Genomic DNA, 17,418 nt, shown 5'->3' on the forward strand with positions numbered 1-17,418 from the left:
TAAGATGACAGAGGTGAGTGCTTTGGGGCAATAGTCATTAAGTTCAGTTACCTTTGCCTTCTTGGGTACAGGAACAATGGTGGCCATCTTGAAGCATGTGGGGACAGCAGACAGGGATAGGGAGAGATTTAATATGCCCGTAAACACACCAGCCAGCTGGCCTGCGCATGTTCTGAGGACGCTGCGGGATGCCGTCTGGACCGGCAGCCTTGCGAAATGTTTTGCTCACGTCGGCCACGGAGAAGGAGAGCCCACAGTCCATGTTAGCGGGCCCGCGTCGCGTGGCTGTGTTATCCTCAAAGCGTGCGAAGAATGTGTTTAGCCTGTCCAGAAGCAAGACGTCGGTCTCAGAGACGTGGCTGGTTTTCTTTGTAGTCTGTGATGGTCTGTAGTCCCTGCCACAAACGCCTTGTGTCAGAGCCGTTGAATTGCGACTCCACTATATCTCTATACTGACATTTAGCTTGTTTGATTGCCTTGCGGAGTGAGTACTACACTGTTTATATTCTGCCATATTACCAGTCACCTTGCCGACTTTCAATTTCATGCGAATGCTACCACTTAGTTCGCACGGTTTCTGAATAGCGTAGGGTTTTTGCAACGCCAGGGTTGTGGGTTCGATTCCCACGGGGGACCAGTATTTTTAAAAAAGAAAAAATTCATGAAATGTATGCACAAAACATTTCGCAAGGCTGCCGGTCCAGACGGCATCCCTAGAACATGCGCAGGCCAGCTGGCTGGTGTGTTTACGGGCATATTAAATCTCTCCCTATCCCTGTCTGCTGTCCCCACATGCTTCAAGATGGCCACCATTGTTCCTGTACCCAAGAAGGGTAAGTCGCTCTGGTATAGAAAAAAACAGTATATGAGATGAGTAATGCCAGATATGTAAACATTAGTAAAGTTCCATTCCTAGTCTATGTCTATGCCTATAGGCAGCAGCCTCTAATGTGCTAATGATGGCTGTTTAACAGTCTGATGGCCTTGAGATAGAAGCTGTTTTTCAGTCTCTCGGTCCCAGCTTTGCACTCGCCTTTTGGATGATAGCGGGGTGAACAGGCAGTGGCTCGGGTGGTTGATGTCCTTGATGATCTTTTTGGCCTTCCTGTGACATCGGGGGCTGTAGGTGTCCTGGAGGGCGGGTAGTTTGCCCCCGGTAATGCATTGGACAGACCGCACCACCCTCTATTTATTTAACCTTTATTTAATTAGGCACATTCTTATTTACAATGACAGTGCAGTTGCCGTACCAGCCCCAACAGCCCAACAGGATGCTTTCAATTGTCCATCTTTAAAAATTTGTGAAGGTTTTAGGTGATAAGTTAACTTTCTTTAGCCTCCTGAGGTTGAAGAGGCTCTGTTGCGCCTTCTTCACCACACTGTCTGTGTGGGTGGACCATTTCAGTTAGTCAGTGATGTTTTGAACTTGAAGCTTTCCACCTTCTCCACTGCGGTCTCATCGATGTAGATAGGGGGTGCACCCTCTGCTGTTTCCTGAAGTCTACGATCAACTCCTTTGTTTTGTTGACGTTGACGTTGTTTTCCAGGCACCACACTCCTACCTCCTCCCTGTAGGCTGTCCCATCATCATTGGTAATCAAGCCTACCACTGTTGTGTCGTCTGCAAACTTGATGATGATTGAGTTGGAGGCGTGCCTGGCCACGCAGTCATGGGTGAACAGGGAGTACAGGAGGGGGCTGAGCACGCACCCTTGTGGGGCCCCAGTGTTGAGGATCAGCGGAGTGGAGGTGATATTTCCTACCTTCACCACCAGGGGGCGGCCCGTCAGGAAGTTCAGGACCCAGTTGCACAGGGCGGGGTTCAGACCCAGTACCTCGAGCTTAATGATGAGCTTGGAGGGCACAATGGTGTTGAATGCTGATCTATATTCAATAAACAACATTCTTACATAGGTATTCCTCTTGTCCAGATGGGATAGGGCAGTGTGCAGAGTGATGGCGATTGCATCATCTGTGGATCTATTGGGACGGTACGCAAATTGAAGTGGGTCTAGGGTGGCAGGTAAGGTAGAGGTGATATGATATATATCCAACTAGTCTCTTAAAGCACTTTAAGATGACAGAGGTGAGTGCTTTGGGGCAATAGTCATTAAGTTCAGTTACCTTTGCCTTCTTGGGTACAGGAACAATGGTGGCCATCTTGAAGCATGTGGGGACAGCAGACAGGGATAGGGAGAGATTTAATATGCCCGTAAACACACCAGCCAGCTGGCCTGCGCATGTTCTGAGGACGCGGCTAGGGATGCCGTCTGGACCGGCAGCCTTGCGAAATGTTTTGCTCACGTCGGCCACGGAGAAGGAGAGCCCACAGTCCATGTTAGCGGGCCGCGTCGGCGGTACTGTGTTATCCTCAAAGCGTGCGAAGAATGTGTTTAGCCTGTCCAGAAGCAAGACGTCGGTCTCAGAGACGTGGCTGGTTTTCCCTTTGTAGTCTGTGATGGTCTGTAGTCCCTGCCACAAACGCCTTGTGTCAGAGCCGTTGAATTGCGACTCCACTATATCTCTATACTGACATTTAGCTTGTTTGATTGCCTTGCGGAGTGAATAACTACACTGTTTATATTCTGCCATATTACCAGTCACCTTGCCATTGTTAAATGCAGTGGTTCGCACTTTCAATTTCATGCGAATGCTACCACTTAGCCACGGTTTCTGATTAGCGTAGGTTTTGCAACGCCAGGGTTGTGGGTTCGATTCCCACGGGGGGACCAGTATTTTTAAAAAAAAGTAAAAATCTCATGAAATGTATGCACAAAACATTTCGCAAGGCTGCCGGTCCAGACGGCATCCCTAGAACATGCGCAGGCCAGCTGGCTGGTGTGTTTACGGGCATATTAAATCTCTCCCTATCCCTGTCTGCTGTCCCCACATGCTTCAAGATGGCCACCATTGTTCCTGTACCCAAGAAGGGTAAGTCGCTCTGGATAAGAGCGTCTGCTAAATGACTAAAATGTAAATGTAAATGTGTTTTAATAATCACAGTTGGTACTACATCTCCTATACACTACCTTACTACTACCACCACCATCATTAAACTGCCATCATTATCATCACCCCTACTACCCATACCACTACTGTTTGGAATAATAATCACAATAATAATAACAGTAATAACAATAATGGTAATAATAAGTAAGAAACTGCTTACTATGCAGATGAAGAGAGTCCCTCAGGCTATGGCAGGCAAATACATATTTGGTGTTGCTCCTTCGCCCATGAGTATTATTTTTTCCTCTGGTTTAATAAGTTAACATTTGGAATAAATGTGGTAATTTCTGTGAATAATGAATCTCTTGGTGAGGAATATTTCTCAGAGTAGAGGAGAAAGTGGATCTCTGTCTCTACCTCCCATGTCGTGCAGTGACCACATACATGCTCCTCTTTGGGTAGCCATGTCTATTTTATATCTGGCGGTTTCTATTGCCAATTGGTGGTCACTCAGCCTGTACTTGGTAAAGATCTGTCTCTGCTTCGTATCTCTGACAGAGTAGAGATAATCAGCCAATTCATATTCTCTGTTTAGGGCCAGATAGCAATTTAGTCGGCTTTGGGATTTTGTTTTTTGATTGGTTCATGATTATGTTTATTTGAATTCTTTCCTTTGAAGCAGTACTGGTGTCAGCTTGGTTGGTTAGGTCCAACACCAGCTGACTGAGAGGGCTCGTTTCTGGGCTCAGCTCTTGGGTTTGAAGTGCTTTGAATTGGAGACTTGAATTTGGACTTGAATTTAGATGTAGCCAAAATGTTATGATCTTTTATGTATTTTCATTACCACTAGAAAGCAGCCCAGTACTGCCCTACATGCATTTGTTGGTGTATTTCTTTGGACTTGTCACATTTTCAGACAGACTTTTCCATGTAGGGCTTCAATTGGATGTTTGTCCCACATTTTATTGTCCAGTTTATTGAGTGCCCCCCCCCAAACCTCAGTTCCATAAAGAGCTATTGGTAGGATTACACTGTCAAATATTTTGGTCCAAATTGTAATTGGGGCTGCATAATGATCCAACATGTCTGTGGAGAATTTTGAAGAATAGTCCTTCATGCCAAAGAGAATCAAAAGCTTTTTTAAAGTCCATAAAACAAGCGGTGGACGTGTTTATTAATTAGTGTTTGTAAGGTGTATATATGATCAGTAGGGAGAAAGACAATTTTACATTTAGGTTTGAATTCTTGAATTCAGAATGCTACAGAAAGCCTTTCCCAATTTGCTGTTTACACAAATTCCCCTGTAACTATTGGGGTCTGATTTGTCTCAACTTTTGCGGATCTCTCTCTCTCTCTCTCTCAAGCTGTTTCTCTCTATCCCTTTTCTCTATCTCTCTCGCACTACGCTGTCTGGAAGGAGTAAGGAGAAGGAGTGACGCTGGAGCTGGAGCAGAATTGTCCATCACACAATGGTGCTATAGAGAGAACAAAACAAGTGGGAGAGGAGGGAGGTGGAGTAGTGAAGGGAGAGAGGGAAGGAGGAAGAGGGGAGGGAGGTGGAGTAGTGAAGGGAGAGAGGGAAGGAGGAAGAGAGGAGGGAGGTGGAGTAGTGAAGGGAGAGAGGGAAGGAGGAAGAGAGGAGGGAGGTGGAGTAGTGAAGGGAGAGAGGGAAGGAGGAGGAGAGAAGGGAGGTGGAGGAGTGAAGGGAGAGAGGGAAGGAGGAGGAGAGGAGGGAAGTGGAGGAGTGAAGAAAGAGAGAGGGAAGGAGGAGGAGAGGAGGGAGGTGGAGGAGTGAAGGGAGAGAGAGGGAAGGAGGAGGAGAGGAGGGAGGTGGAGGAGTGAAGGGGAGAGAAGGGAGGAGTTGGAGAGGGAGATAGGATAGAGGTATAGGACAAGGAGAGAGAAAGGAGCTTCCAGATGGGTAGATAGGCTCACATCAACACCATTATCCCAGAAACCCTAAACCCACTCCAATTTGCATACCGCACCAACAGATCCACAGATGATGCAATCTATATTGCACTCCATGTAGCCTTCCCTGTAGCTCAGTTGGTAGAGCATGGTGTTTGCAACACCAGGGTTGTGGGTTCGATTCCCACGGGGGGCCAGCACAGAAAAAAAAAAAAAAAATGTATGAAATGTATGCATTCACTACTGTAAGTCGCTCTGGATAAGAGCGTCTGCTAAATGACTAAAATGTAAAATGTACCGGTAGCCCCTGTATATAGCCTCCACATTGACTCTGTACCGGTACCCCCTGTATATAGCCTCCACATTGACTCTGTACCGGTACCCCCTGTATATAGCCACCACATAGACTCTCTACTGGTAGCCCCTGTTAATAGCCTCCACATAGACCCTCTACCGGTAGCCCCTGTACATAGCCTCCACATAGACTCTCTACCGGTAGCCCCTGTATATAGCCTCCACATTGACTCTGTACCGGTACCCCCTGTATATAGCCACCACATAGACTCTCTACTGGTAGCCCCTGTTAATAGCCTCCACATAGACCCTCTACCGGTAGCCCCTGTACATAGCCTCCACATAGACTCTCTACCGGTAGCCCCTGTATATAGCCTCCACATTGACTCTGTACCGGTACCCCCTGTATATAGCCTCCACATTGACTCTGTACCGGTACCCCCTGTATATAGCCTCCACATAGACTCTGTACCGGTACCCCCTGTATATAGCCTCCACATTGACTCTCTACCGGTAGCCCCTGTATATAGCCTCCACATAGACTCTCTACCGGTAGCCCTTGTATATAGACTCCACATAGACTCTCTACCGGTAGCCCCTGTTAATAGCCTCCACATAGACTCTCTACCGGTAGCCCCGGTTAATAGCTCCAAAATGTTATTTCCTGCTGCTCTTTAATTATTTGTTATACTTTATTTTTTAGTGATTTTCTTAAAACTGCATTGTTGGATAAGAGCTTCTAGGTAAACATTCCACTTTAAGGTTGTATTCGGTGCATGTGACTAACACAACTTCATTTGATTTGATTTGATAAGGGAATGATAAATAGAAAGATTGGAAAAGAAAAATGAAAGAATGTGGCAGAAAGAGAGGGAGGAGGAGAAAGAAATTTAAAAAACTATATTTTAGAATAATTTTCTATCGGGAGCCCTGGGTCAGAATGTACTTGGCAAAGAAACACAAGCACTATCCCGACCTGAGAGGCTGAGAACTTTACAACTACATTGTCTCTTTCACCACAGAAAGAGACTGATCTACAGTATATGCATTAATCTCTCTTTCTGCTGTTTTCACACACTCTCACTCTGAACAGATCTTTTGCAATATTTGGCAATTACAAAAGAACAAGACTTCGTATTTGTTTATTTAGATGTGTCAAGATGTGAATGGCTTCATTGTATTTGTACATGTGTGAGAATGAGTTCCACGGGAGTGAACTGAGGGAACAGCACTTAGAACATGACTTTATTAATCAATACAGTTCACAGGGGAGAGACGGGTGAGACAGGGTGAGACAGGGTGATAAAGGGTGAGACGGGGTGGAGACGGGGTAGGATAGGGTGAGACAAGGTGGTAAAAGGTGAGACGGGGTGAGATGGGGTGAGACAGGGTGAGACGGGGTGAGATGGGGTGAGACAAGGTGATAAAGAGTGAGACAGGGTGATAAAGTGTGAGACGGGGTGAGATGGGGTGAGACAGGGTGATAAAGGGTGATAAAGGGTGAGACGGGGTGGGACGGAGTGAGACAATGTGATAAAGAGTGAGACAGGGTGATAAAGTGTGAGACGGGGTGAGATGGGGTGAGACAGGGTGATAAAGGGTGATAAAGGGTGATTAAGGGTGAGACGGGGTGGGACGGAGTGAGACAATGTGATAAAGGGTGAGACGGGGTGAGATGGGGTGGGACAGGGTGATAAAGGGTGATAAAGGGTGATAAAGGGTGAGACGGGGTGGGACGGAGTGAGACAATGTGATAAAGGGTGAGACGGGGTGAGATGGGGTGAGACAGGATAGACAGGACCTTAGAACCTGACTATTAAAAATGTTCTTCAGTCCATACAGTGAAGGCCTGATAGATCTACTCACTAGAGCCCTGCATGGGCATCAATTTTAAGCCTGAGCTCTACCCATGCACGTGATGTTCAGACCCTACCCTTCCCAGGCCCGATTGCTTCTGGCAAATTTAAGGCCCAAAACCCAACATCAGAAATAACTTCCTCCGTTAATAAATCTATTAACTGTTCCTCTCAGTCTGTCACTCACTCCCTGCAAGCAGCACACTCTGCATGCACTCTGCTCATGGCTGCTCTGAGTCTGTGAGTATCCATAGCAACGGCTCTGCTTGGGCTGCTCTGCTCGATGACGAGACATGAGAAAGCAGTTAGCTGTTAGCTACTTTTCATCACTCTAATCCCTGACAAAAGTCAAGGAACATTATTATTTTTTGTGAATTAATGTCTCCTGGTGTTAGTCAGATATGAATGTACTGCACAGCAGAGCACGAGCAAAGGGCTCAGCTTAAAAATGTTAGCGATCAATTTAGTCATACCAGAGCCCTGCCTGCAACCTAGATATTTGATGAAGAAACAGGCCCTGCCTGCAACCTAGATATTGATGAAGAAGCAGGCCCTACCTGTACCCTAGTTATTGATGAAGAAACAGGCCCTACCTGTTCCCTAGTTATTGATGAAGAAACAGGCCCTACCTGTACACTAGTTATTGATGAAGAAACAGGCCCTACCTGTACCCTAGTTATTGATGAAGAAACAGGCCCTACCTGTACCCTAGTTATTGATGAAGAAACAGGCCCTACCTGTTCCCTAGTTATTGATGAAGAAACAGGCCCTACCTGTACCCTAGTTATTGATGAAGAAACAGGCCCTACCTGTACCCTAGTTATTGATGAAGAAACAGGCCCTACCTGTACCCTAGTTATTGATGAAGAAACAGGCCCTACCTGTACCCTAGTTATTGATGAAGAAGCAGGCCCTACCTGTACACTAGTTATTGATGAAGAAACAGGCCCTACCTGTACACTAGTTATTAATGAAGAAACAGGCCCTACCTGTACCCTAGTTATTGATGAAGAAACAGGCCCTACCTGTACACTAGTTATTGATGAAGAAACAGGCCCTACCTGTACCCTAGTTATTGATGAAGAAACAGGCCCTACCTGTACCCTAGTTATTGATGAAGAAACAGGCCCTACCTGTACCCTAGTTATTGATGAAGAAACAGGCCCTACCTGTACCCTAGTTATTGATGAAGAAACAGGCCCTACCTGTACCCTAGTTATTGATGAGGAAACAGGCCCTACCTGTACCATAGTTATTGATGAAGAAACAGGCCCTACCTGTACCCTAGTTATTGATGAAGAAACAGGCCCTACCTGTACCATAGTTATTGATGAAGAAACATGCCCTACCTGTACCCTAGTTATTGATGAAGAAACAGGCCCTACCTGTACCCTAGTTATTGATGAAGAAACAGGCCCTACCTGTACCATAGTTATTGATGAAGAAACATGCCCTACCTGTACCCTAGTTATTGATGAAGAAACAGGCCCTACCTGTACCCTAGTTATTGATGAAGAAACAGGCCCTACCTGTACCCTAGTTATTTATGAAGAAACAGGCCCTACCTGTACCCTAGTTATTGATGAAGAAACAGGCCCTACCTGTACCCTAGTTATTGATGAAGAAACAGGCCCTACCTGTACACTAGTTATTGATGAAGAAACAGGCCCTACCTGTACACTAGTTATTGATGAAGAAACAGGCCCTACCTGTACACTAGTTATTGATGAAGAAACAGGCCCTACCTGTACCCTAGTTATTGATGAAGAAACAGGCCCTACCTGTACCCTAGTTATTGATGAAGAAACAGGCCCTACCTGTACCCTAGTTATTGATGAAGAAACAGGCCCTACCTGTACCCTAGTTATTGATGAAGAAACAGGCCCTACCTGTACCCTAGTTATTGATGAGGAAACAGGCCCTACCTGTACCCTAGTTATTGATGAAGAAACAGGCCCTACCTGTTCCCTAGTTATTGATGAAGAAACAGGCCCTACCTGTACCCTAGTTATTGATGAAGAAACAGGCCCTACCTGTACCCTAGTTATTGATGAAGAAACAGGCCCTACCTGTACCCTAGTTATTGATGAGGAAACAGGCCCTACCTGTACCCTAGTTATTGATGAAGAAACAGGCCCTACCTGTACCCTAGTTATTGATGAAGAAACAGGCCCTACCTGTACCATAGTTATTGATGAAGAAACATGCCCTACCTGTACCCTAGTTATTGATGAAGAAACAGGCCCTACCTGTACCCTAGTTATTGATGAAGAAACAGGCCCTACCTGTACCATAGTTATTGATGAAGAAACATGCCCTACCTGTACCCTAGTTATTGATGAAGAAACAGGCCCTACCTGTACCCTAGTTATTGATGAAGAAACAGGCCCTACCTGTACCCTAGTTATTTATGAAGAAACAGGCCCTACCTGTACCCTAGTTATTGATGAAGAAACAGGCCCTACCTGTACCCTAGTTATTGATGAAGAAACAGGCCCTACCTGTACACTAGTTATTGATGAAGAAACAGGCCCTACCTGTACACTAGTTATTGATGAAGAAACAGGCCCTACCTGTACACTAGTTATTGATGAAGAAACAGGCCCTACCTGTACCCTAGTTATTGATGAAGAAACAGGCCCTACCTGTACCCTAGTTATTGATGAAGAAACAGGCCCTACCTGTACCCTAGTTATTGATGAAGAAACAGGCCCTACCTGTACCCTAGTTATTGATGAAGAAACAGGCCCTACCTGTACCCTAGTTATTGATGAAGAAACAGGCCCTACCTGTACCCTAGTTATTGATGAAGAAACAGGCCCTACCTGTACCCTAGTTATTGATGAGGAAACAGGCCCTACCTGTACCATAGTTATTGATGAAGAAACAGGCCCTACCTGTTCCCTAGTTATTGATGAAGAAACAGGCCCTACCTGTACCCTAGTTATTGATGAAGAAACAGGCCCTACCTGTACCCTAGTTATTGATGAAGAAACAGGCCCTACCTGTACCCTAGTTATTGATGAAGAAACAGGCCCTACCTGTACCCTAGTTATTGATGAAGAAACAGGCCCTACCTGTACCCTAGTTATTGATGAAGAAACAGGCCCTACCTGTACCCTAGTTATTGATGAAGAAACAGGCCCTACCTGTACCATAGTTATTGATGAAGAAACATGCCCTACCTGTACCCTAGTTATTGATGAAGAAACAGGCCCTACCTGTACACTAGTTATTGATGAAGAAACAGGCCCTACCTGTACCCTAGTTATTGATGAAGAAACAGGCCCTACCTGTACCCTAGTTATTGATGAAGAAACAGGCCCTACCTGTACCCTAGTTATTGATGAAGAAACAGGCCCTACCTGTACCCTAGTTATTTATGAAGAAACAGGCCCTACCTGTACCCTAGTTATTGATGAAGAAACAGGCCCTACCTGTACACTAGTTATTGATGAAGAAACAGGCCCTACCTGTACACTAGTTATTGATGAAGAAACAGGCCCTACCTGTACACTAGTTATTGATGAAGAAACAGGCCCTACCTGTACCCTAGTTATTGATGAAGAAACAGGCCCTACCTGTACCCTAGTTATTGATGAAGAAACAGGCCCTACCTGTACCCTAGTTATTGATGAAGAAACAGGCCCTACCTGTATCCAAGTTATTGATGAAGAAACAGGCCCTACCTGTACCCTAATTATTGATGTAGAAGCAGGCCCTACCTGTACCCTAATTATTGATGTAGAAGCAGGCCTACCTGTACCCTAGTTATTGATGTAGAAACAGGCCCTACCCGGCCTTAACCTGATGTATAATGTCGGGCCCGTCGGGTAGCCGAGCTCTGCTACTTAACAACAGAATTTCAGCATGCTTTTAGGGTAGGACACTTAACAAGCACAGCACTTACACAAATGACTGTTGATTGGCTGAGAGAAATAGATGATAAAATGATTGTGGGGCTGTCTTGTTAGACTTCAGTGCAGCTTTTGAAATTATCGATCATAGTCTGCTGCTGGAAAAACGTATGTGTTATGGCTTTACACCCCCTGCTATAATGTGGATAAAAAGTTACTTGTCTAACAGAACACAGATGGTGTTCTTTAATGGAAGACTCTCAAATATAATCCAGTTAGAATCAGGAATTACCCAGGGTAGCCGTTTAGGCCCCTCACTTTTTTCAATTTTTACTAACGACATACCACTGACTTTGAGTAAAGCCAGTGTGTCTGTATGCAGATGACTCAACACTACACACGTCAGCTACTACAGCGACTGAAATGACTGCAAAACTCAACAAAGAGCTGCAGCTGGTTTCAGAGTGGGTGGCAAGGAATAATTTAGCCCTAAATATTTCTAAAACTAAAAGCATTGTATTTGGAAAAAAACACTCACTAAACCCTAAACCTCAACTAAATCTTCTAATAAATAATGTGTAAATTGAGCAAGTTGAGATGACTAAACTGCGTGGAGTAACCCTAGATCGTAAACTGTCATGGTCGAAACATATTGACGCAGTAGTAGCTAAGATGGGGAGAAGTATGTCTATAATAAAGTGATGCTCTGCCTTAACAACACTATCAACAAGGCAGGTCCTACAGGCCCTAGTTTTGTCGCACCTTGACTACTGTTCCATAAGGTGTATATTTCAATCTAATTTTACTGCTTATGTCAGTTACTTGATGTGGAATTGAGTTCCATATAGTCATGGCTCTATGTAGTACTGTGTGCCTCCCATAGTCAGTTCTGGACTTGGGGACTGTGAAGAGACCTCTTGTGACTGTGTGCCAGTAGTTTAGACAGACAGCTTGGTGCATTCAACATGTTAATACATCTCATAAATAAAAGTAGTGATGAAGTCAACCTCTCCTCCACTTTCAGCCAGGAGAGATTGACATGCATAGTATTAATATTAGCTCTCTGTGTACATCCAAGGGCCAGCCGTGCTGCCGTGCTGCCAATTGCAATTTTCCTAAGTCCTTTTTTGTGGCACCTGACCACATGACTGGAACAGTAGGGACTGTGAAGCAACACAAACATTGGCACATACACATGCATACACACACACACACGATAACATACGCACTATACACACATAGGTTTAGTACTGTAGATATGTGGTAGTGGTGGAGTAGGGGCCTGAGGGCACACAGTGTTGTGAAATCAGTGAATGTATTGTAACGTTTTAAAAATTGTATAAACTGCCTTAATTTTGCTGGACCCCAGGAAGAGTAGCTGCTGCTTTGGCAGGAACTAATGGGGATCCATAATAACTACAAAAATACAAATACAAATCAGTGGTGGAAAAAGTGACCCATTGTCATACTTGAGTAAAAGTAAAGATAAGTTGAAGTCGGAAGCTTCCATACACCTTAGCCAAATACATTTAAACTCAGTTTTTCACAATTCCTGACATTAAATCCTAGTAAAAATTCCCTGTCTGAGGTCAGTTAGGATCACCACTTTATTTTTTAGAATGTGAAATGTCAGAATAATAGCAGAGAAAATGATTTCTTTCAGCTTTTATTTCTTTCATCACATTCCCAGTGGGTCAGAAGTTTACATAAACTCAATTAGTATTTGGTAGCGTTCCCTTTAAATTGTTTAACTTGGGTCAAACGTTTTGGGTAGCCTTCCACAAGCTTCCCACAATAAGTTGGGTGAATTCTGGTCAATTCCTCCTGACAGAGCTGGTGTAACTAAGTCAGGTTTGTAGGCCTCCTTGCTTGCACACGCTTTTTCAGTTCTGCCCACACATTTTCTATAGGATTAAGGTCAGGGCTTTGTGATGGCCACTCCAATACCTTGACTTTGTTGTCCTTAATAGGAATTTGAAATTATTTAAAGCATTTACTTTGAATGTTGATTCTTAAGTATATTTTTGTAATTACATGTACTTTTGGTACTTAAGTATATTTAAAACCAAATAATTTTGGACTTTTGCACAAGTAGTATTTTACTGGGGGACTAACACTTTTACTTGACATTTTCTATTAAGATACAGTTGAAGTCGTAAGTTTATGTACACTTAGGTTGGAGTCATTAAAACTCGTTTTTCAAACACTCCACAAATTTCTTGTTAACAAACTATAGTTTTGGCAAGCCGGTTAGGACATCTACTTTGTGCATGACACAAGTAATTTTTCCAACAATTGTTTACAGACAGATTATTTAATTTGTAATTCACTGTATCACAATTCCAGTGGGTCAGAAGTTTCCATACACTAAGTTGACTGTGCCTTTAAACAGCTTGGAAAAATCCAGAAAATTATGTCATGGCTTTAGAAGCTTATGATAGGCTAACATCATTTGAATCAATTGGAGGTGTACCTGTGGATGTATTTCAAGGCCTACCTTCAAACTCAGTGGCTCTTTGCTTGAATGGGAAAATCAAAAGAAATCAGCCAAGACCTCAGAAAAAAAATTGTAGACCTCCACAAGTCTGGTTCATCCTTGAGAGCAATTTCCAAACGCCTGAAGGTACCACGTTCATCTGTACAAACAATAGTTTGTACAGTTTCTTTTGAGAAATGAAGAAGTAGTGCTATTGTTTCCATGTGTCACTCAAATGGACTCAAGTCTTTTGGTGCGTGTAAACAGGAGCGCGCTCCTCGTTGTTTTTCTTCGGTATTGGAAACTGTTTATTCCATCTTAAATTTTATGGATTATTTACATTTTAGGGTACCTGAGGTTGGATTAGAAACGTTGTTTGAAATGTTTGGACCAAGTTTACAGGTAATTTATTAGATACTTTGTAGTCATGTTGGACGAGTTGGAACCGGTGTTTTTCTGAATCAAACGCGCCAAATAAATGGACATTTTGGGGATATAAAGAAAGAATTTATCGAACAAAACGACCATTCATTGTGTCACTGAGACATTTGGGATTGCAAAAAGATGAAGATCTTCAAAGGTAATGCATTTATTATATAGCTATTTATGACTTTCGTGTCACACCTGCCTGGTTGAAAAATGTTTTCATGTTTTTGTATGCGCTGTCCTCAGATAATATTTTTATTCTGTAGTTTGAATTTGGCGCTCTGCAATTTCACCGGATGTTGTCAAATCTATCCCGGTAACGGGATTCGAGCTTAAGGGATCCCTAAGAGCAAACCAGACATATTACCTGAGACACTCTCTGACACTTTCAAACAAAGTATTTGTGTTTAGTGAATCATATCAGAGACAATAGGGATGATCACGCATTCTCTTGGTAAGTACGTGAATTGGACAATTTTTGTGTCCTAAGCATTCGAAACGTATTGAGTACTTTTGGGTGTCAGGGAGAATAAATGGAGTAAAAAGTACAATATTTTCTTTAGGTATGTAGTGGAGTAAAAGTGGAAGTTGTCAAAAATATGATCTGTCTGTCTGTCTGTCTGTCTGTCTGTCTGTCTGTCTGTCTGTCTGTCTGTCTGTCTGTCTGTCTGTCTGTCTGTCTGTCTGTCTGTCTGTCTGTCTGTCTGTCTGTCTGTCTGTCTGTCTGTCTGTCTGTCTGTCTGTCTGTCTGTCTGTCTGTCTAAATCCTGATTCTGCTCTGTTTGTTAGCCTGGCAAAGAAAATCCACTGCTTGCATTAACTGCCTAAATGTTGCTGGAACCCAGGAAGAGTCGCTTCTGCCTTGGCAGTAGCTGATGGGGATCCTTCATAAATACAAACACAAAACAATCAGATTTCAGTTTTTCAGACTATGAGACTAATCAACCAATTGCCCTCCTGACTTATATTGGTTGCTCGGTCCCCAATGGTGAATGTTGATAGACTGACTCACCCTCCATGGGCGTGTTGGTGTCGGGGCGGTTTGCAAAGACCACATCTACGTATTCCAGCTGCAACCTCTGGAGAGAGCCCTTCAGACCTGGACAGAGAGAGGAGGGTAGAGGAGGAAGGGAGAGAGACGAGGGGAGGGGAGGGGAGAGAGACGAGGGGAGGGGAGAGAGACGAGGGGAGGGGAGGGGAGAGAGAGGAGAGGAGGAGGGGAGGAGGGGAGAGGACGAGGGGAGAAGAGAAGAGGGGAGAGGAGATATCAATCAATACAGTTCACAGGGGAGAGACGGGTAAGATGGGGTGAGACAGGTGAGACAGGATGAGATAGGGTGTGTGTGTGTGTGTGTGTGTGCGTGCGTGCGTGCGTGCGTGCGTGCGTGCGTGCGTGCGTGTGTGTGTGCTGTGTGGCCTTACCTTCAATAATGTGTTTCCTTGAAAGGCCTCTTTCAGTCTCTGCCCTGTGGGCACAGACAGGACGGAAGGTCAACACACTCACTCTGTTTCTCTACTCACTGCTGATAGTCAACCTACACGGCCTTCCTGCTGTGTCCTTCTCAGTGCTTGCCCACTTGTGTGTGTTTCTGTGTGTGTTTCTCTGTGTGTGTTTTATGTACAGTAATTATCTGTGAGTGTTTAGAGTCTGTTCTGTCAACTCCTTTCCTTCTTCTGCTGAAGGATGGAGGAATACATAGTGATGAAGGATGGAGGAATACATAGTGATGAAGGATGGAGGAATACATAGTGATGAAGGATGGAGGGATACATAGTGATGAAGGATGGAGGAATACATAGTGATGAAGGATGGAGGAATACATAGTGATGAAGGATGGAGGGATACATAGTGATGAAGGATGGAGGAATACATAGTGATGAAGGATGGAGGAATACATAGTGATGAAGGATGGAGGGATACATAGTGATGAAGGATGAGGGATACATAGTGATGAAGGATGGAGGAATACATAGTGATGAAGGATGGAGGAATACATAGTGATGAAGGACGGAGGAATACATAGTGATGAAGGATGGAGGGATACATAGTGATGAAGGATGGAGGAATACATAGTGATGAAGGATGGAGGAATACATAGTGATGAAGGATGGAGGGATACATAGTGATGAAGGATGGAGGAATACATAGTGATGAAGGATGGAGGAATACATAGTGATGAAGGATGGAGGAATACATAGTGATGAAGGATGGAGGAATACATAGTGATGAAGGATGGAGGAATACATAGTGATGAAGGATGGAGGAATACATAGTGATGAAGGATGAGGGATACATAGTGATGAAGGATGGAGGGATACATAGTGATGAAGGATGGAGGAATACATAGTGATGAAGGATGGAGGAATACATTGTGATGAAGGATGGAGGAATACATAGTGATGAAGGATGGAGGAATACATAGTGATGAAGGATGGAGGGATACATAGTGATGAAGGATGAGGGATACATAGTGATGAAGGATGGAGGAATACATAGTGATGAAGGATGGAGGGATACATAGTGATGAAGGATGGAGGAATACATAGTGATGAAGGATGGAGGAATACATAGTGATGAAGGACGGAGGAATACATAGTGATGAAGGATGGAGGAATACATAGTGATGAAGGATGGAGGAATACATAGTGATGAAGGATGAGGGATACATAGTGATGAAGGATGGAGGGATACATAGTGATGAAGGATGGAGGAATACATAGTGATGAAGGATGAAGGAATACATAGTGATGAAGGATGGAGGGATACATAGTGATGAAGGATGGAGGAATACATAGTGATGAAGGATGGAGGAATACATAGTGATGAAGGATGGAGGGATACATAGTGATGAAGGATGGAGGAATACATTGTGATGAAGGATGGAGGAATACATAGTGATGAAGGATGGAGGGATACATAGTGATGAAGGATGGAGGAACACATAGTGATGAAGGATGGAGGAATACATAGTGATGAAGGATGGAGGAATACATTGTGATGAAGGATGGAGGGATACATAGTGATGAAGGATGGAGGAATACATTGTGATGAAGGATGGAGGAATACATAGTGATGAAGGATGGAGGGATACATAGTGATGAAGGATGGAGGAACACATAGTGATGAAGGATGGAGGAATACATAGTGATGAAGGATGGAGGAATACATTGTGATGACGGATGACTGAGGAAACGTTGACGGAGGGAAGAAATAACCTACGCCTTGACCTTCATCACTACTCTCAGCTGGATGACTGCCACTGCATGTACCATGTATCTATACTGCATGTATCTAAAACCTCTGCAGTGTGTGTGTGTGTGTGTGTGTGTGTGTGTGTGGTATCAGACAATGTCCCCCAGTCAGCAGAACAGGAGCGTATGACAGGATGTTAACATTAAAGAGGTACAGAAGCAGAGAAAGAAAAGTCTTGTAGGTGTTTGTGTAAAGAGCTGAGCTCTGCAGTATTTGAAACATAGTTAAGACTTTATGAACAGGCACTTACTTTCCTCCCCAGTATAGTTTGGTAGTGATGACCAGACTTGATCGTCTAGAGAGAGAGGAAGAGGGATAGAGAGAGAGAGAGAGAGAGAGAGAGAGAGAGAGAGAGAGAGAGAGAGAGAGAGAGAGAGAGAGAGAGAGAGAGAGAGA

At 44.1% G+C, this 17,418-nt stretch overlaps 1 protein-coding gene across 2 annotated transcripts in view; it reads right to left on the reverse strand.

Moving 5' to 3' along the window:
- kcnab1a (potassium voltage-gated channel subfamily A regulatory beta subunit 1a) overlaps nucleotides 1-17,418 on the reverse strand; it is a 161,977-nt gene that overhangs the window by 20,330 nt on the left and 124,229 nt on the right. For both annotated transcript variants that reach the window (XM_045724824.1, XM_045724825.1), the window contains exons 6-8: nucleotides 17,273-17,317; nucleotides 15,192-15,235; nucleotides 14,782-14,868 (exon numbers count right to left, since the gene is read on the reverse strand). In XM_045724824.1, coding sequence (XP_045580780.1) covers nucleotides 14,782-14,868; nucleotides 15,192-15,235; nucleotides 17,273-17,317 — 176 coding nt within the window. The remainder of the gene's footprint in view (nucleotides 1-14,781; nucleotides 14,869-15,191; nucleotides 15,236-17,272; nucleotides 17,318-17,418) is intronic.

Source organism: Salmo salar, chromosome ssa09 (assembly GCF_905237065.1).
Source record: "Salmo salar chromosome ssa09, Ssal_v3.1, whole genome shotgun sequence".
Classification (NCBI taxonomy): domain Eukaryota; kingdom Metazoa; phylum Chordata; class Actinopteri; order Salmoniformes; family Salmonidae; genus Salmo; species Salmo salar.